The sequence below is a fragment of the Thamnophis elegans genome, chromosome 1, assembly GCF_009769535.1.
Source record: "Thamnophis elegans isolate rThaEle1 chromosome 1, rThaEle1.pri, whole genome shotgun sequence".
Classification (NCBI taxonomy): Eukaryota; Metazoa; Chordata; class Lepidosauria; order Squamata; family Colubridae; genus Thamnophis; species Thamnophis elegans.
Window position 1 is genome coordinate 9193201 of NC_045541.1, and position 22515 is coordinate 9215715.

Below are 22515 nucleotides of genomic sequence, written 5' to 3' on the forward strand. Positions count from 1 at the left end.
TACTTTTAACTCTTTTGAAATATTGCAGTAACTGCAACATTTGATGTTAGGAATAGGAAATGTATTCAGCTCCGATAACCACATCAAAACCTAATATTATGAGCTTGGAGTTTCTGTTTGCATATCAAGCTCATTTATGAATATGTTTTCAAACTTGGTTGCCATAGTATCATTATTTTATAATACTGAGTTGTGGGGAAGCTAGGGCAAAATTTGAGAACTGTTGATGCGCTTAATGTTTATAGCCTAAGTGTCAAGATCCATTTACTTATTTAGAGTTTAAAGCCTAAAAAACATCTCAAAGAGACCAACTTTGTATGAATCTCTGGAAAATTAGTAACCACCACTTAGACCTATTTAAAAAATCTTGCTACCATAAGTGTTCTAATTAAATTATTAGTGAGATCCAACTCTTTAAATAATGCTACTCTAGATCATATATGAGTTAGTTACATAGTGTAATACTTTGCTTCCAACTGTGTGCAGCTCTAGGCCTCTGGAGAAACTCACAAATGGAGAGTGATATTACCAATATCAAGTGATTATCTATACTCTTCAGACTGGTATCTTGAGTAATTTATTCAGAACAGTAAAGCACAGGTATTCATTACATGAAAAGTGCTTCTGACTGCTTGAAGTCTCATTTTGATAGGCCACTGTTCATGAAAGAAATCTTTGCACAGGATGTGGTATAAAAATGACAGGTTTATTTAGTGATTTGGAAAATTGTTACTTCTATTTCTACTTTAGAAAACTGTTAGTGCCAATTTAAACTCATATATTGCATAAAACCTTTCTCTACAATCTGAGATTTTAGATTCAAATTCAAATGTAATCCAGATTACCATCATCCAATACTAGCCAAGAAAAGACTCATTCTAAATAATATTCTCTGGCAATGATGTTAGCGATAGGAAACAAAACATTAAAAGCGGCCCTGAATGTTTCAAATTATATTAAAACTATAAATGATCGCACTTAAATTTGAGATATTAAATAGCTGTTTCGGAAGGGTGATCTCAAAATTGGCAATTTGTAGAATAGGCACAATAGGCAGATGTTATACCCTAACAGGCATATTCAGGAGGAGTTAGTTACAATAATCACAAAAGGTTTGATAGTTCTAAATCTGAAATGAGGATAACTAGAATAAAGGAAACATTATGCTGAACAGTTAAAAAGATTAAGGGAGATTTCAAGTTGTGTGAAATAACAAGAATCGTAGTAACTGCTTGCTTCTGGAGAACAATTGAATTCACCTTTATTGATTCATGTGATTCACTTATAAGGGAAAAGGTAATTCTTTAGGAGAAAATTCTGGTCTGGCAAATTGAAAGGTTTTTTTTTGCAATGATTTACTCATAAGAAGGATATACAAACAGAGACAAACTCCATTCTGTTCTCCCATATGGTCAACATTTCTGATAACAACTTTGAGCCAGGGATTCTAAATAATATATGAGAAAAATAAAGACCATCCGAAAAGATGTGAAGAGAGCCAGTGCATTTGAGCTTCTTCTGAGCACCAAACATACGACTCACTGATGCTGTGCCACATGTATCCTGGTCTGTACAACTCCATAGATAGGCTACCAGTTTTACTTGGGATCACAGTTGGACTTTAATCATACATAGAATTTTCTTTACCATCTTTGAAGTCACAATTTGTAGCAAAGGCATTGCTACAAATACAATGGCTACAAAATTGTGTTTATTTTGGAGCGTACCAGGAAGAATTATAGAGTTAGTTTCCTGCCCTTTAAAATGAAGATCCGTATATTATGGAAAGTGAAAACTATGGCTTAAATATACTAGAAGTACATGCTTTGTGTATTGATAAACTTGTTAATTTAAATAATAATAACAATATATGTCATCAATATTATAAACACAATTATTTAAAATGTTTGTTTACTTTTAGCTTTATTTTTTGTTTCTCTTCTCTCCCCACTTCCCCATTTTAAGAAAAAAGGCACAGAATGTTCTTAAGGAAGCACACACTATACTTTTTTCTTTCTTTGGTCTTTTTGCTAAGTTTTGTGCGAACAAAAAATAATTTACTAAGTTTTACTATGATCATTTGATCATTCTTGTCAAAGAAATCTTTAATTAGAGCAAATGGTTCAAGTAAAGACTTGGAGGAGTAGTTTAGCAGAACTAACAAGTAAATTTCCACAAATATTAAAGTTCAGCATATTGCAATTCCAAAGTAATCACTGTAAACTATAGAGATCAGACATACTTGTCAAGATTCCATTAATATGCATGTCAGAATTCAGTATTACAGTACAGCCACTCTTTTATCTATTCCACATTCTTCACTAGTTGTTTTTTTTTTTTTAATCAGCAAGAGCTTTATTTTAATAGAGATGCACTGGATTTGTAAAAAGAAAAGCTCTGTGAGTGAATTATCAGTTCATGCTTCTACCTGGCTAATTTCATGCTACTGTAGATTTCCAAGCTGAACATTTCTTTTAGAAGCCTTTGCTTTGAGTACAATTAGAAAATAATTTTCTGTGGCTAATTTGACTAATAGCAGATTCCCAGTCTCTTAAGACATCTATCACACATTATAATTTTTCTCACAGATGCTGACATTTTTCTGCACTGAAGATGTGGGTGAGGAAATATCCTTTAACATATATTTTGAGTAGAGTTATTTTGAATCATTCTCACTAAAATCTCTTAATTTGCCTTCTCACATATTTGCTGGAATGTTCCTGTCAATGCAGAAACGTTCAAATTCTTCAAAAATTATTAATATCAAATTAAAATTAAATATTCAAGATATATATTTCCATACAGTAGTGCCGAGTGACCAGCAGTGCATCATTATGGATTACTATTATTTTCTGTTTAAAATGAACTACTTTCAGCTTCTTAGGATCTTGGAAAACTTAAGAGAATTCCAGTCTCTGCACCCTTTCCAATACCAAGTTTAAATTTCTTCCTTTTTGCATTAATTTGTCACTCAAAAAATGGTAATTTACATTACAAATGTATAAATATATTGGTATTCTCAAGGAAGTTGTAGTTTGTGATTCTCCTGGTATTGGTATATAACAAGTGTTGCAAATGTCTGTTCTGCCATTACTCCATAATTAAAAACTGCTTTAAGCCCTTTATGTAGCAAAACCATTGCGCCTATCAAAAGCTGGTATTTCTGGAAAAAATACAGTAGGCATCCGTGATAAGTATGGACAATAAATGCTGTATTTGATACAGGTGAAAAATCTCTATCAAATACAGTATTTATGCTCCCTACCTATTGAAATACTTTCCCAACATAGCAATGGTATTCAACATATCAATTCTTCAGCACTACTTATGCTTCTCTGGTTTTCTATATTTTTGTTATGTCTTACATAATGCCGCTGAAGAATAATATGCCTGTGGAAGCTTTTCTTGGCATGCACCAGACTTAAAACAAGTACCCCATAACATCTTCACTCTTAGCATTATATTTTTAGAAAGTATTCCAATTTTATCTTAAACATACTGATGGATTCTTGAAGAGATAGTGTCCAGGGATATGTGGAAGAGAATGCTTGCACTGCATTCTCTGTTATTTTCATTATAAAAGAGAGATTTCTAATTGTCAATTTCCTGCACGGTTTTAAAATTAAAAATCTGGGATTGAACCTGGATAGAAGTTTGTCTTCTACATTAGCAAAGGAATGGAGGAACTCCTTCCCTTTATTTACTATTGAAAGATTCTGGTACAGTGAACTAGCACCAGGTTTTAAAGAACTTTTTTTTCTTTCAATCACCTTTTTTATTTTCTAGCTTGTTTTAAATCTACTTTTATTCCCAATGCGGATAATATGGGCTGGGGGGGGGGAGGGGGGAAGGATGGGTATTAGCCAGGCAGTCCTTAGTATCAGTTTTATCTCAATATTTTTATCTATGCAAAATTGTGTCAGCATTTTACACACAGAAATCAGTTTTAGAATTTTCAGTTTCTCCTCGATATAACCTCCCTGAATAAATCACCCAACTACTTGCGTTTTTTTTTTAAATATAAAAACGTTCTGCCCTGCTTAATGTTCATAGAAATGAAGATCCTTAAAACAAATTACCAGCTTGTAACATCATACAGTATTTAGCATCTCAACACTATTTATTTACTTCCGACTTTTTGTATGCCACCTGTTCTCATGGATGGAGTAGCACATTCTTAGAAAATAAAAATGGTAGTTGGGTAATGCAGTAGATGAAGTTCTATGCATCCCCCCCCCTTTGAAAAAAAAGAGACCAAGTTAAACTGCAGTGATAGAAAGTACGTTAAGGAATGAAAAAGAGTGACAGACAACAATCTCATCAATATCCTATTGGGCAAATGCATATTTGTGACTAGCCATACCGTAATGTTAGAGAAGTGACCTTAACAGCACTTTTATGTATGAGGTCACAGTTTGTTCTCAGAAATTAAAACATAGGCACTGGTCCTAAAATATGTTCCCTCCCTCTGTAATATTATTGTGTTTCTCCAGTTGTACATACAAAATATTGATTTTTTCCCCCTTGAGTAAGGCATGGTATAGTGCACAGCCAAAAAAGATTAAGGAAAAACACCTAATGATTCACACAAGAAGAACCAACAAAAGAAGTAGAAAACCTAGGTCTATTTTGCACCATGTAATTATCACAATTACAATAGGAAATCTTCCATAAATTTATAATGGAATTGTAAACTAGATAAAGCCTGTGTAAGCATATCCTTTGACTTCTCTTTGGATTCTATAAATCTGTGTGAACACACAAATTATACATGATGTACCATATCATTTCTTACACTCAGAAAATGAGTGGCCAGATAGACTGTATTTCTACCAGAATGAATAAGGCTATATTTCAATGCTCTATTCTCTTCACAAGGTGCATCTTACAAAGCTTCTTAACATATGAGCTCTTTCAGTAACAACTTAAATATTTTGATTTCAGTTTTTCCTGACCTAAATATTACAAAGGTTATAGTTAAAATATGATATATAATGTTCATTTCTTTTCTCATCTGCCTTCCTTTATCTCTAGGGGGTTCCCAATCCACCATGTTTTGAGTACTTGTGCTTATTAAGCAGGAAAATTGGAAGATTAACAAATGAATGCTATATTTTACTGTCAGATACATTTGATTAGGAGACACAGTTCTTATAAAATATGACAGGAAAGCTTAATTGCCCAAGTTTTTAAATATAAGAAACAATGAGATTCTCTGTGGATATTGACAAAATTGTGTACAAAATTGTGTACAAAAAATTACAAGCTGAGTTTTTTTTTTCAAACTCATAACTGTACCGGCAACATGACTTTTATTTATGTATTTTCTGTACTTCTTAAATTGAAATGTTTTCATAAGTTACAAAAACAGATTTTGCCGTTTGCTTAAATTTTATTTTAATAGATAATCTGGCATCAGCATTATTAACTCAGTACTTTAAGGCAGTATATACAATACATTAGATTAAAACTGATTGAATTTGGTTGATATTAGGACCACTATACCCAACCTAACATATTTTCTGATTGCATGGACAACATTTTCTTCCCATGAATTTTCCATCCTATCTTAATCAGTTTATTGTTACAACTACTAATATAGCAGGATATATGAAACAATACTGATTTAAAATAGAGCTTTAGTATTTAACTTATTAACAATAATATATAGAAAAAAGAGACCAAAATTAATCAGAAAGCAGACTTGAAAATTTTAAAAATGATTTTTAGATTTCAGTTTTAAAATTTTGGTTTAGAAGCTACATTCTCCTTTTCCCATCCATGGCAGTATCTTTTGTATTGGAGCTGATTTGAAGCAATATGCCATTGTAGACACAATTGTGTATGAGGAAATTCTATTGAACTTGGTGAGATTCATTTCTACATACTGTTGGGCTTTTGGCTGTTTTTAATCAGATGGTAGGCTTTCCCAACAGTGGGAAATGGATAAAGTGAGGCGCAACAAGAAAACAAAAACAAATGCCAATAACATCTTCACTCGTGGTATAATATTTTTAGAAAGCATTCTGATTTTACCTTAAACATACTGGTGGATTCTTGAAGAGATAGTGTACAGGGATATGTGGAAGGGAATGCCTGCACTGCAATCTTCTTTTGATTTCTAATCGTCAATTTCCTGCACTGTTTTAAAATTAAAAATCTGGGATTGAACCTGGACCAGAGTAGTTTACATTAGCAAAGGAATGGGGTGTAACTCCTTCTCTTTATTTACTATTGAAAATTCTGGTACAATGAACTAGCACCAGGTTTTAAAGAACTTTTTTCTTTCTTTCAGCCACCTTTTTCACTTTCTAGCTTGTTATAAATCTACTTTTATTCCCAATACAAATAATATGAGCTGGGGGGGGGGGGGGAGAATGGATATTCGCCAGATAGTCTTTAGTACCTATGCAAAAGTTAGGATCAGCTTTTTTAAACACAGAAGTCAGTTTTAGAATTTTCAGTTTCTCTTTGCTATAACCTCCCTGAATAAATCACACAACTACATGAGGTTTTTTTAAACATAAAAAGGAGTTTATTTATTAATAATTCATGAGTTCTCATCGAACATGCACGAAGCAACGGTGCTATTCAATAGAGAATACTGTCATCATCTGTCACTGTTTTATTTGACATTTACACTTTTTTTTTGTAACATACTGAAAAACTTTCTCAGATAGCACAGTAAGATTATTTCAATAATAATAAAAAGCACTGCAATGCACATTAAACTTCCCTCTTGATAGTAATTTCTTGGTACAGAATTGTGTGTCTTGGTTAGTGGTTCCATTATTTAATGTTTTCAATAGTAGCCTCTCATGGCACTTGAAACCTTTTTGGCTGATTAATATATGAACCTGAGTGGGTGGTTGATAAACTATTTGAATAAATAAGAGCTTACGTGAAAGATAGATTTGTTGAAGAAAAATAATCCTAATAGGTTGTGAAAAAGAAGGTAGATAATAGCTTTTTGTGAAAGAAGTTGATATAAATGAATTGCCATTGTTGATGCCAAATAAATATTTAGGGAGGGAGTGCTACAGTGGTATAAAATTGGAAGCATGAAGAGGACATTTAGCACAATAACAATTTAGAGTTAAGAGGGTTTAAGCAATTTCTTGCTAATATTAGGCTTATGAAAATCTTTCTGCTCTGTAGGTTAGTTATCATTTATAAAAATTGCAGAACCAGCTGATACATTCATAAACTAATTATTGTAGCAGCTGGGTGTACATGGTGCAATATGTCTGAGGCTATGAAGTATCACTGATTTTTTGGGTCCTGCTGTGATTTGTATACATTCATGCCCAGGCTGTAGAAGACTAGATCCCTTAATCTGATCAGTCAAGCACACAGTTTCTGGGAAAACTGGATTTCTCTTTCCCTAAATAACAAGAACGGGCTTCACCTTCAGAACGAAGCTTTGCTAAATATGCCATTAGCGTATTTCCACAGGGGAATCAAGTCATTTTCTGGTGTCCTAAGGATGGGACCTTTGCCTGCTAACTTCCTGTGCCAGAAATTAATTTGGTTTGCTCATGTCTTGCACGCATGATCACATGGCAGTCTAGTTCATTCCTTAATAGTTTCATGGTCAGGACCTTGCAAGGTGCCAGGCAAATTGAACATGATGCTGCCTAAAGTATAATGACAGAGAGCACACCATTCATAATGAGACCTGTAGTGTCAAGCTAAGTGCTGGTAATGAGTGCAGATTATAGGAGTAGTTATCAATCAAATACAGCTGAGTGTTGCATGAAATATTCCAAGATCATAAGGAAGAGGAGAGATGTCATCTGTCACATCTCTCTTTTCAAGCTAAACATTCTGGAAAGGCAACAGCAACCCCAGGCCAGAAGATCTCAAGATCACTCAGAATGTAGACTTGGAGCAGTTGTTGGATTTTTCTTAGCCTTTGATAAAATACGAAGAGAACAAACACGGAAACAAGTTTTCCAAGGGAATGTGTTGAAGCCATACTTGTTCAAATAGTTTGTATGTATTCAATGTATTCAAGTAAAAAATAAAAAGAATGCAGGAAGAAGTACTCCCCCCTTCCATGTTCTATTTTACATTTCAAAAAAAAAATTCCTTTGTATAGAAGGACCCCTGAGAAAACACTTTAGAGCCGAGACTTTTAAAGGTCTATTTGCTTGTTGCTTTATTATTAAAGAGACATGGGATTTTGAGTGAGGGGAAGAGAATGTGGGAGTCAACCATCACCTGATTCCGTGGTTAGCCATGTACCATACAGAATAGTAAATGCAGATATTTATTCCAAGTAAATGATTAGATATCTTCCTTTTATTTCCCACCACTCCTAGCTTATTGCAAGAAAAGATCAGGTCTGCACAACTGTGGCCTCTCACTTGTAAAAACAAGGCAGTGTTGTGTTACAGATTAGTTTATAAATCCCCCGTGGCTTCACAGTTCAGTGCCTACAGCTGCTGCAGATGGGCCTGGCTTTTTGTCTCTTCACTGTGCTGCAGCCGGCAGTTGAAGGAGAAAATGGAATGATCAGGTTATTAACATGTAGGCCGTGAGGAAGAGGCTGCACAATGAGAACAGCTGGTATGGCTGTCTTGGCTGATGCAGCGGAGATAATCAAATCTTGCTTTTCTTTCTTCTTTTTTGGGGGGGAAAGGGAGGTAAAGGCAGAAGATGCAGTGGAGAGTTAGGCAAATCATCACATGATATTATGCAGTTGTTAACATTACAATTAAAAATCTAAAAACTAATACAAATTTTAAGGACTACAAGAATAAAAGGAAGAAATAGAAAGTACAGGAAAAATAGAAGTAAAATAGAAAAGAAATAAAAATATAGTAAAGAAAAGAAATATATGAAGAAGTGACTTCTCTCTTTTTCACAATAAGTATAAACGATTTTAGTAATTTATCACATTCTCTTAAAATACAACAAATTATCTCTTTCTTTCCATATCTCAGATATTATCTAAAAACAAATCCTTGATGTCTCCTGGTTCAATACTGGTCAGCAAAAAGTCTATTAAGAGTTATCAGAGATATCAACATACATATTTTAACCTTGATCAAATAAACAGCCTTTATGTTCCTTCTTTTTATTACCTCAATAGCCTATTTTCTAGATCAGATCCTATGACTGATATGATGAGTCAAGGTCATATTTTAAAATATTTGAAGATAGAGCTTGTATGGGTTCCATGTTGGTTTGCTTTATGCTATGCTAAAATACTAGGTGAATGCTGTGTCTCACCCTTGTGCCCTGCCAAGTTGTCACATTTGTTTAATTAATTTAAGCTATTTTTATTCCAGGTTGCAGCAGGTCTGGATAACACAATTATGTATTAGAACTATTAGTCAAAGCCTGATAATAGGTACAACTTCCCAATTTACTGTGAATTTCAGAATGGGGAGGGAATTTAAAAGCAAGAGATTTTGTAAGTGAGGCTGGAAGGATGGATCTGAAGGGCATACATAAATACATGCATACATACATACATACATGTATGTATATACACACACACACACAGTACCAGGGCGGGCATAGGTTGATAGCCCATTAATATACTGTAATACTAAAGTAAGATACATTATTGTGAATGTGAAGAAAAAAAATACAAGAGCCCTAACAATAAGGAGGATCTATGGTATTGGATACCTGGTAGTTAGCAGTAAAGTATACTGTTCTTCCCACCCACCCCATTGTTCAAGGTCTTTGTTTCCAAATTCTGTTATGTTAGCATATAGCTTTTCCTTCACAATTACTGTAAAAATTATGAGATTAAATTTCCCCTTCTCCCATCTCAGAACACTAAAACTAGCTACATACGGTACATTGTAGTAAACAATCTGGGAAAAAACTGTTTCTCAATAGCAGTCAAGGCTACTATTGAACTACTATATTACTGCTTAACAATGCATGTGTGCTGATATATTTATTTATTTACTTACTTTTTTTCCCCCCAGGGTTGGCTGTGTGAGTTGTTGCGTTGGAAAGAAAACCCAAGCCCTGAAAATCGAACACTTTGGGAAAATCTGTGCACCATTCGGCGATTCTTGAATCTTCCCCAACATGAGAGGGATCTCATCTATGAAGAAGAATCTCGGCATCATCACAGCGAACGTATGCAGCATGTTGTCCAGCTTACTCCTGAGCCTGTACAGGTCAGTGCTTTGGTTATCCAATTTAAATGTTTGTTTTGCTCTATTTTATGTTTTTCCATTCGACTTTCTATTCCATCTGTCACCTGGAAACTCAAGAGAATCCAACATAATATTCTTTTCTTCAGTTTCCCCCTTCACCAACAAAAGCAGTTTAATCTAATGATGTAGATCAGTGGTTCCCAAACTTGGCAACTTTAAGACTTGTGGACTTCAACTTGAAGTCCACAAGTCTTAAAGTTGCCAAGTTTGGGAACCACTGATGTAGATAGAACTGAAGGAGGTGATTGGTCTGAAATGATTCAGCAGGTTTTCATAGCTGAGCCTGGATCTAAGCTTGACTTTACCTTCTTTTTATTCTAACCTTCTATTTGGTGCATCATATTCCACATTACGTTCTGAAATAATTAAGCATTAGAATAAAGAATGTGTTGCGAAAGAACCCTAAAAACAATAGAAATATAATAAAATCATAAATATTTCTAAAACCAGGGAAACTGTTTCCTTATCCTAGATTTAATTTCACATGTTATTAAAAACTGTATAACAATTTTAGTTTAGAGAAAAATTATCAGCCTTCAATGTGTATAAGCTCCAATTGTAGCTGAAGCCATATTTAGAGCTAGAGTCTGTTTAGCAGCTGACCTGGATAATTTAGTCCACTTGGAAATCTCTTTAAATGCACCCACATTTCTGCATTTTCTCTTGTTTCATGTATTGCTTTTGCAAAATGATATGCTTGTATTTGTTAGCCAGTTACAGAGTTTTGAATAAATATCTTGTTATTGATTGATGAAATATGAAGAAAAGTGTCCACAACAGTGATGGCTAACCTTTTTGTCGTTGAGTGCCAAAAGCATGCATGTGTGACAGAGCACGTGTGTGCGACCATAATGCAATGGGCGTGTGACCCTCTGACCCCTTCCCCTGTGCCCTGCCCATTGCACATGCATGCTCGACCCCATGTGACCCCCCATGCTCCCCCATGCATGCGTGCATGTCTCCTGCATGCTGTCCATGCATGCTCAACAGAGATCCGAAAACCAGCCAGCTGGTGGGGGGGTGCGCATGCATGTGTGGTGCAACTGAGGTGGAATGATGGATTGTGTGCCTGCAGAGAGGGCTCTGCATGCCACCTATGGCACACGTGCCATAGGTTTACCGTCATGGATCTAGAATAAGTTTTTAGAATTTTGGACATTCTCCAACAACCTTGTCATAGTATATATATTTTATATAATGGTACTCTTGCATCAATCAATATGTACTGAGTTTAAATATTGTAAGTGGTGCATATGTATTAAAAGGGTTGAATAGATATCTATATATTGTTCAATAAAATACATCTCCCATTCTTTTTCTAATCTAATATTTTGTAAATAGTATTCTTAAATGAATTCATTAAGCAACACGCATTTAAGACTATATACTGTAGACAGATGTTTCTGTGATTTTCCTGTCTGTTTGTCTGTCTGTTCTGTCTGTCTGTCTGTCTGCCTATCATCTATCTATCATCTACAACAGGGGTTGGTTGCTGCTGGCATTACTGCTGGTTCGCTGTATGCGCCGTTTTGCACGTGTGCTCTCTTTGCTCTCGCGCACATGTACGCACGTATGCATTTGCCAAAACATTGCTCTACGCATTCACAGAACATTAAAAAAGGAGTAAAAAGCAACGGCATGGGCAACCAAGTGAACCGGTTCAGGGGCGTGGCCAGCCGTCCGTCCCTACCAGTTCGGTGACCCAGTTGCAAAATCCACTACCGGTTCACTTGAATCGGTGTGAACCAGTAGGAACCCACTTCTATCTGCAAAAATAAATTAAAATATAGATATAACCATGATATCTAGACTGTAATTGCACTGCAACATGAATAATGCCTGTCAAATGTGACCTTACACCTTCCATTATCTTATTTGGAGATGATCCACAAGGCTATTAATAACTATTTGCATAATGATCACTTAAAATAATAAAAATGAAATGCTTGATTTCAAGTATCCTGCAACATTTCAAGTGATAAATAATAATCTTATCTTTGCCTCATTTGCAACCAAATCCTAATTCTATTCAATTGCATTCTCAGTGAATGATAAATTTAATTTAGTACAGTACATGGAGAGATATTAAATATAATTAAATTTTATTAGCTTAACCAAAATTAATAATCAAATCTAATTTTGTAAAAAATATTTAATCTGAATATATCAGGGTTAGCCAAATAATTATTACTCCCTTTATTGTTTTATTTTGTATATTGTAAAATAAATGTGATAAATTGTTCCAACTTGCATGAAAAAGATAAAGGTGTTGAAATAATTATACTGTATTTTATCTTCTAGATTTTATCATAGAAATAAGTGGTTTTCGAAGTTTTTCAAACTGTGCAACCTTGTTAGTTAAAAAAATCCTGGACCTTCTGATTAAAAGGCAAAACTCCACTGACAGAAAAAATGACTTTGTTTGAGTGAACCTGTTTTTTTCAAACTCTCTGTCTTATACAAAACCCCAACACATTTTCATGAATCCTATCTTAATCAGTTTATCCTCAACACATTTTTAAAAATCCTGATATGAATAACTAGAAACAAGGAGACTCTGAGTCTCGGCCTCCCTTAAAAATAAAAGTTGAGTGACCCTGGACCTTTCTGAGTCTAATCCACTTCACTAGGTGGTTGTTGTGGGGAAGAATGGAGACAGGAGCATTAGGTATGTTCCATGTCTTCAGCTATTTTTTTCCAACTTAAAAAGTTGGATCAAAATCTGTCCTCGCTAACTAACCACAATTCGGACTGTCAATTCCAATATTAAGTGATGTGATCATAAAATGAAAACTCACATGACTATGCTTGTCTTATGATGGCGGTTCTGGCTGTGGTTGTTAAGTGACTTACTTTGTGTCATTAAGCACAATATCACATAACTGTGGCATGCAACTTGTGGCTGGGAAGATCACAGGTAGCAATGATATGACTGCAGGAGAGTACAATCATTGTAATGATTGCAATGCACCGTAATGACAGTAGGATAGAATAAAAATCATGTGAAGTGTTCGTACCCCTTTACAATGCCTTGATAAGACCACACTTGGGATATAGCATCCAGTTTTGGCTGCTGCGATATAAAAAAGATGTTGAGAGTCTAGAAAGAGTGCAGAGAAGAGCAACAAAGATGATTAGGGGACTGGACATTAAAGCATTTGAAGAATGGTTGCAGGAATTGGGTGTGTCCATTTTAATGAAAAGATGAAAGAGGGGTGACATAATAGCAGTGTTCCAATTTAAGGGGCTATCACAAATAAGAGGGGATCAACCTATTCTCTAAATCTCCTGAGGGCAGGACAAGAAGGAATGATTGGAAACTAATCAAGGAGAGCACCAATCTAGAACTAAGGAGAAATTTCCTGACAGTTAAACAATTAACAAATTAATGTTGGTTTTGTTTTTAATATGTTGTCTTTGTCTTGTTCCCCCCTTTCCCTTGTCTTTTGTGAGCCGCCCGGAGTCCTCCGGGAGTGGGCGGCATACAAGACAAATAAATAAATAAATAATAATAAATAATAATAATAATCAACGGAACAACTTGCCTTCGGAAGTGGTAGGTGCTCCATCACTGGAGCTTTTAAAGAGATTGGACAACCATTTGTCTGAGATAGTATAAGGTCTTCTGCTTGAGCAAGGGGTTGGAATAGAAGACCTCCAAGGTTCCTTCTAACTGTATTGTTCTGTTATGTTCTTGGCTTGGCATGCCCGTTGTGAAGATGTGACATGGGGATATTGCGATGACCGCAACTTCGAATGGGTGCTGAACAAATGGTCAGTCAGCAAGGACTGCCTGTACACACATGTGTGCATGCACATACACGTTCACACCCACACACACAGTACTGTACTGTCCCGAAAGCTATTAAGGAAGAGAGAAGGGAATGCTCTGCCCAGAGTCATGTGCTTATGACATGAGTGGCTCTATAACTTAGATAAATATGTAGGCTGACTGGAAAGTTTAATTTTGTCGGGACTTGGTGAATCAAGGCTTTGACTATCGAGTGTTGGTATGATTAAACCAGATACATTTTCTAGTGAAATGGCTATTTTGAAAAGCTCATGAAATCTTTGGTTCCATTTTTTGTTACACTATCGACCCAAATGTCCTAGGAAGGGAAGAAAAAGCTGGTAAATAGGACATGCAGTCCTATTTAGTGGATCCTTATTTACAAATTGTAGCCCTAATATTCAGTGGCCAAATGGCAAATTATGGTAGTGTCATTTTCTATTTAAAAGAAAGGAAAATAGCATTGCTAAGCTTTTTATTCTTCCTCAAACCTTGCAAACATATAGAAAAGTGGCTGAACATTTTAGCCTTCCCCTCCCCACCCTAATCACAAATAATTATCTCTATGCTCTTTGGGATCATTGGCATTAAAAAAAAAGATACAGCCTCCTCCTATCGTAAAAATAGTTACCACAATTTTGTTGTATATGAATTTATTGCAAGATTAATAACACAAAGAAGGAAAAATCTTGTTCTCAAATGCATTATCATTATCTACCCTTTAAAAAACTTTTTATTTTAAGAAAAGAAAATTAATTCTATGCATAAATTGGCCAAATAAAGCAGTGGAGGTGAGAAATATTTCTGCAAAATTGGAGTTTCTATTGATGTCTCTATTTCCTTGTACAATACTATTTTAAATGAGGAAATAGAGACATCCAGTTTTGCAGAAAGAATTCTTACCAATATTTTATATTTGAAGTTAATGAAAAATATTAGGGCATATACATACAGAATAGAAAGGAAAAAACCCCTGAAGTTACCATTAAACATGAATCATAGCTACTTCCCTTTCAAAATGGTATTAGTATAAAACCTTAAGATGCAGGGAATGTCAAAAGCATTCAGATAATGTAATATAACCAAATTCATTTAATGATGAAAGTGTATTGTACAATTTTTGTTACATACTGAATGGATGGTAGATTTTTGCTAAAGAATGCAAATACTTTAAATAATGTAATTATATTGGTTGCCTGCAAAGTAGAATACAATATTGTTTGACTCAGGAAAACTGTATTGACAATCTTGAGTGATGCTAGCTAATACCGTATGTGCTTCTCTGTGTAATGTGGTAGAATCTATTTGCACAATACACAATATGAATTTGAGTGGATATGCTGAGTCAGTAAATATGTGCTAAACCAACATCTTCTGTATACCTCACAACCTCATTATACTTATTCTCTGTCTTTCATCACAACATTTTGTTTGGTAGTCCCTTCTGAAACAGTTCTTATTGATTTCTATTTTAGTCCACTGGCCTGTGCAACCCTGTGTCTTGCATTCTTTTTGCATTTCTGATTCATACCTATACTTTATTTTGTTCTTTTAAAAATTATTACGTGATGAATAAGGTTCACCGACAAAAGGGCGACCGACAAAAGCGCTCCTGACTAAACCGCGGTGACAAAACCACGAGTTCTAAACTGTGCTGATGAATGAGCGCTGAAGCACACCAACAACAGCACGCTGACAGAAGCGCGCTCTAAACCTAACCCTAACTCTAACCCTAAACCTAACCCTAACTCTAATCCTAACCCTAACCCTAACCCTAACCCTAATCCTAAACTAACCCTTACCTTAACTTAAATCGCGCTTCTGTCGGTGCGCTGTTGTCGGCACGCTGTTGTTGGCGCGTTGATGACATCGTGGTTTTAGCACTGCGGTTTTGTCGGCGCGCTTTTGTCGTGCGCGCATTTGTCAGGTCACGGATGAATAATAATAGTGCAAAAACCCTCAGTAATAAGATGGTAATAAAAATAAATAAAATCAGTAAAATAATTGCAGAGAGAGAAAAAAACATGCACATTTCGAATAAAGAAGCAATGATTGCATTTGTATGAGAATGCATAACAGTGTGCATATCTATTAGCGCTGCACTTCTCTTAATAGTGTATGCCTAGTGCCATCCAAAATTAGTTCAGTTGGTCATGCAGAACTAATTTCCAGGATTTCTCCAAAAGAGCAGATTATCTAGACTTACTTAAGTCTGGTTTCAAGGCTGTGTTTGTAAGTATTATTTTATCAGTAATTTACATCAGTGTATTTTCTTCATATTATTCTTGTCTTCAAGATTATTTAATATCTACATGAAACTACTGAGAAAAGATAATCTAAGATTTGGGACTTTTCTTACCAGTATAAAATTGACATGTAGTTTGATCTCATGTATTACAAGGATAACTGATAATCTTCTGAATCTATGTCTGAAGGCAATACTGGACTGGATGAGGGCTAATAAATTGAGAAGTCAGGCAAAATCCTGAATTCCCAGAAGTCAGATTCTGGAATTACAGTTCTACCTATTAGGGGTGAGCTAGCTCTTCCCCTCTGAGAAATTGAATAATTTGGGATTCATTTTGCTGCTTTTTCCTTAGGCGGTGGCTAATAGTCCTATCTTCATTGGTGTTCCTCTGCTGTTGTTCCTTAGACCATAGTGTTCCATCTGGCCCAGGGGTGGGTTTCAACCGGTTCACGGCGGTCCCTGCGAACCGGTTGGTCGGCAAACCCAGAAGTAAGTAACTTCCGGGAATGGCGAAGGGCCCACTCATCCACCCGCGCTCCTTACCTGGTTTTGACGAGTTCTGCGCTTCCACGCATGCGCAGGATGCATACAGCGCCTGCGCGATCCTCCAGGAACAGCTGGAGCATCGCACAGATGCTAGTACGCATGCGTGCACCGCACGCGCGCACGAGGATGCCGCCGGCCCCGTTCCAACCGAACCGGTTGGAACAGGGCAAGAAACCCACTTTTCTTAAAATTAGTTTGGAGTACTGCAGTGTGTTATGTTTGGCATCACTTTTGCTAAGTTTTCAAAAACTGAAATTGATTCAAATTGGTCCAAACTGTCAATATCACATTGTATGTCCCCTGCAAGACAGACATTGGTTACCAACTTGTTTCAAGATACAATTCAATCCAACCATTGAATTAGCCCCACAAAATGATTGGTTTGGGAGATACCCAGTAGCATTAATAACTTTAACAGTTCCACCAGCAAGAGTGGGAGTAAACTTACCTATTCTGGTAAATCAGAATGGGAAGACTAAAGCTAGAATTTATCTCTAGTGTATTGAAAGGCAGAACTCTGCAGGTATGAAAGAAGCCAATTCTTGTATGAAAAGGAACTTCAAATCAAATCAAAATGTTACACCATAATAATCCTGGTGGTGCAGTGGTTAAACTGCAGTATTGAAGCAAACACTGCCCACAGCCTGGAGTTTGATCCTGACTGAGCTCAAAATTGACTCAGCCTTCTACCTTTCCAAGGTCATTAAAATGAGGAGCCAGATTGTAGGGGGGCAATATGCAAATGCTTACATTGTGAACCTCCCAGAGAGTGCTGTAAAAGCACCATGAGGTGGTATATAACCTTAAAAGCTATTATTATTATTATTGCTAAAACTGTCTGGACAAGGCTGAAGCTTTTACACAAGTGCCAAATAAGGAGACTCATAGGTCAGAAAGTGCCCCACTAGTTACTGGGACAGATTTTTCAACTTTCATGACTACATCTGGAAATGATGATGTGGCCAGACAAAATCTGCAAGGAAGTCTGAACTTCTCTTTCAAGGACATATAGTCAGAAGGAACAGATTCAGTATACTTATATGAAACATAACCTGAGGCATTGTGAAAATTGACATGGAAAAAAATATTCCCAAATTTTCAAAGAGGAAAAGACCTGAGTGGCTTTCAGGCAAGCTTTCGACTCAAGAAAGTCAAAAGATTAAAACTTTGGGTAACAAAGAAGATGCAAGATGAATATACAGAGAGACTTCCTGTCCAGGCAAAAAAAAAAGGCAAATAAGACTGTCACTGTTTCTAAAAGAACTAAATATGGAAAACACTATGGTTTATAGAATAGAGGAAGAAAAAAAGAGCCGAGGTGGCGCAGTGGTTAGAGTGCCACACTGCAGGCTACTTCAGCTGACTGCAGTTTTGCAGTTCGGCTGTTCAAATCTCACCGGCTCAAGGTTGACTCAGCCTTCCATCCTTCCGAGGTGGGTAAAATGAGGACCCGGATTGTTGTTGGGGGCAATATGCTGACTCTGTAAACCGCTTAGAGAGGGCTGAAAGCCCTATGAAGCGGCATATAAGTCTAACTGCTATTGCTATTGCTAAGGATGCATGGTGTCTTCATAGCTTTTGAACTTATATAGAAGGTTCTGGTAAGAGATAAGCTGGAATCAGAATACCAATAATAATTTGGAGATATCCAGATGAAACTACTTAGTTAGTCAAAAGTAAAGACTTAGCATGATAATCACACAACGGAAAAGTTAAAAATTGGTTAATACAATCTTTAACATTTATGTTGCTTAATGTCAGTATACCAGCTGATCACAAAAAAATTGAAAATTGTCAATATTTGTTTTCCTGAATTAAAAAAAAAAGAATTATTTGCTTTCTTGGATTCAAGAATGAGAATGATCAATTGCTGAAGAGAAATGAAAAAGAGATTATTCCTAAGGAGGAAGGCAATTACAAAGGATAGTTCTATGACAAAAAGGATAAATTATAATCTATTAATAATAATCTGAAACTATTGGTTTTCAGACAAATTCATTATCAAGCTAGATAACATCAGCAATATCAGGGAAGTAGAGTTTGCTGGCTGTTTATATGTGGTAGCTTGCCTACTAGCCTTGATTGGGGTATATTTTCTTTTTTTATTGCTTTCTGAGTGGAGGATTGTTTCTTCATCGGTCTTGTTTATATGGTGCTCATTCCTTCTTATCTGCATTTTGTCTAATAGGTGTGTGATGAAGAATGATGTGATTAGTTCTGCTTGCCTCTTTCTTCCATTCAAAAGAGAGGTCAAAGAAAGGTTCTAGTCTAATCTCAAGCACAGAAGTTCACCGTGTGACTCTTGACCAATAATTCTCTCTCAATCCCATCTATGTCACAGGATTGTTATTGTGAGGATAAATAGGAGGAAAATAGGAAGGAAGGACTTTGAATGAAAGGTGGCATATGAATTTAACAAGAAAGAAAAATAATAAAGGTTTAACTTAACTTTCCTCCCAGGAGCATTGTGGGGATAAGTGTGGTGATTCCAATGTCTTTTACCTCTTTGAACAGTTTAGGTGATATTCTAAAGATTAAAGAATTTGTCTTACCTAGACAATATATGGTTTATGTTGGATAGGTTTAGGCATGGGTGCAAAATATTTTAAGCTAGTCTATGAGAAGGGATGGGAGGAAAACAGCTGAAAGATCTTACCATATCAGCATGTATAATATGTATCAGTTTGCAAACAGATTTTTAGAGAGAAGACTTCTGGCAATTATCTGACATATACAGATGAATCTGTATGATCCAGAGTAAATCATCTAAAATTAAGCCAAAATGCATTCATTTCTTCTTCTTTTTTCCAAATGAATTGATACATTATGTAAATGCCTGAGCTTCCAGTATATCATTCAATGGTCAGTCACACAGTGTCTTTAAATACAATATTTAAATTCATGATTTACTATTTTCAAACCTACCCAAATTTGCCCTTTAGAACCAAAGCATTTCAGAAATCCCAGCATGCTCTCTTTGCCTTACAATTTATAAAACAATTTTTAGAATATACTGTGCAGGAAACTATTACATAGTTAAAACCTGGGGGAGGGAACTAGGCAACAGAATAAATTGCTAATTAAAGGCAGAGTCGACAGTTATACATTTAGCTTAATATTGTCTAATATTTTCCAGTGTGTATGACTCATTCTCGAGAGTTAGGGAGATACAAATATCCTCTTTCTTTAGGAGTATCCTGTTATAAGTTCCATGCTGATTTGATCCCTACCTTAAAAAAATTAGATGCCTTCTCAAATACTGTTAATGTACCTTCCCTCACTGTGTCAAATATTGATTATAGTGTAGTGTATTTTTGTCTTTAATGGGCTGGCCTAGTTTAAATATTTTGAGAGAGTGTTTATTATGCCTCAGAAGTTTATAGTAATTTTAATATAGGAGATGTATAAAGTCAAATATAACTCTCAAATGATTGTCTTTTTCCTATTTGTTGCTTCACTATAGAGAAATATGTGCCTATGTGGTTCACATTTAATGAATGTTTGACCACAGTATGTTTAGTAAGTATTAGTTGCATTTTAGACAGTGAAGAGAAGCTTAGTATATTTGTTCCTACTAGCTTTACACATATATTGACGAAAACAATAAACTGCAAATCAAAAGAATTGAGGCTCTCTCTATATTTGGCTTTAACTCACTCAGTAGAGTTTGTTTTGATAGTTATTACAATTGCAGCAGAAAGCCAGAAGTTTATTGTTGAAAGGAAACATAACTGTTTCTGCTTAATATCAGTTGTTGCAAATTTTTATTAAGAATATGGATACAATTGTAGTATAACCCAGATGGAAGGGAGACATCCTTAATTATCTTTAATATTTTTATTATTTCATTATATCCAGAAAAAATAAAATATTTCCAGGCAAGAAATATTTTGTCATTTTTGAAATTGTAGCATATTTTCTGTGTTCTCTCACAGAGTTCACATACAGTTTCTGCGAGAGTTTTGTGATATTTTTAAAAATTTTATGATAAATTTTCAATAATATGATTTTTCTCCAATTAAAGATATTGAGTGAACATTAACATTTATACCAGATACTATTAACCAATGCAAATGAAACAACATAGCCATAAGATTGTCTCTTTTATTCATTTAGTGAAGTGATACATGCTACGAATTAAAGGCAGAGAAAGTAGCATAGAAAAAAAAATGCATTTTTTCTTAAGGTTCCCCAAGTTACCTGACACACTCTACTAGAATTTCCTCAAACTCTTCCTAGTGGATTGAATATATGTCCGAGGGTTTACAAATGTCACCTTCCACACCAGAGAGCATTCAAGGAAAGGAAATACAGAATGTATACATATAGTTTTCCTTTTGTACATTTTAGAAATACAGCCCTGGGCATTATGACTTGAGGTATGGATAAAACCACAATGTAATTTTCACTATAAAGTATAGTAAGATATAGTTTAAGAAAAATATATTTAGACATCAATGTTTTACAATACAATAAGTTTGAAATAATGCATTCATGCAAATTTTAAATAAACTGGATTGATACAAAATGGAAAAAATATGAATGAACACATCCTGGAAATCTGTTTCTAGATGTAACATAAAACTGTAACTTATTTGGTTTCAGTTTCTCACCATCCATAGTCATTCATTTCTAGAAAACTACTAGAGGCAAAAGTTGTACAGAATCAAGTTGTCCAAGCAAAAATTAAGTAGCATGTTTAAACAAGAAAAACAAGTATTTGCAAATATTAGAATTCTACTTTATTTTCTGACTTCTAAAGAAGTCATAGCAGAATGAAAAAATAGAGGCTGAATGATATAGCCCTAGTACAGATTAATCATACATTTTCTCAATGTCCCAAGGTAGATGGGAAAAATCAGACACAGTGTAAAGCACGAAGTGGCAAAAGTTTTTGCGATAAGATGATCATTATTTTACTATCTTAGTAGTTAATGGTGTTTTTGTAAGTGTACATTTTACATAAAATCAGACTTCTTAATTTTTCTTAATTAGCATGATTTGAGTGCCTTAATAATTCAATAACATATTGGAATAGTTATTTATAATTGCTAGTGGAAGTTTATTGCTTTCTTTTAAAAGTATAAAACAGGAAAAGTACAATTTTTCCAGATTTCTTTTTAATAAAACATGATTTTAAAATGCTAGATCTTTTCAACAGCTATATTTTTTATTGAATAACACTATTTTTCTCTCCAATATGTCAGTGGAAAAAACTCCAAACTAATTGGAGTTGCTTCTTAATTGATTTGTACAATAAAAGTTTTTGGAGAAAGAGGTCATTTTACTTTGTGAAACAAAATTTTAAAATTTCGGTATTTTCTCTTTGACATATGTTACACCTCTTGGAAAAAATATTCCGCAGGATGTTTTTCAATAGGATAGCATTCTGCTTTGAATTTAGAATTAATCTTGATTTTTGGCCCCCAAGATTGCAGTCTAACCTTTCAGTTGTCATTCACTGTTTTTCAAAACCATAGTCTTGAGCACTTATTCCTTTTCTATTTCCTCACAGATAGAGATTGCATACTACAGTCATGTCTGAAATGGGCTATGAGAGAGTTGCTTCTACTTAGCCTTTTTATGCAGGTAGTATATTAAACATGAAAGTCAGGTTATATAGTGGTTAAGGCATTATCCTGGAAACTGGGAATTCTAGTCCCATTTTAGGCTCAAAGTGATCTGGGGGACCTTGGGTCAGTCACTCTCTCACAACTCTAGGAAGTGGGCAAGGGCAATAGCAG

At 35.1% G+C, this 22515-nt stretch overlaps 1 protein-coding gene across 3 annotated transcripts in view; it reads left to right on the forward strand.

Moving 5' to 3' along the window:
• SATB2 (SATB homeobox 2) overlaps positions 1–22515 on the forward strand; it is a 251593-nt gene that overhangs the window by 212053 nt on the left and 17025 nt on the right. For all 3 annotated transcript variants that reach the window (XM_032229135.1, XM_032229143.1, XM_032229151.1), the window contains one exon: positions 9951–10148. In XM_032229135.1, the coding sequence (XP_032085026.1) occupies positions 9951–10148 (198 nt within the window). The remainder of the gene's footprint in view (positions 1–9950; positions 10149–22515) is intronic.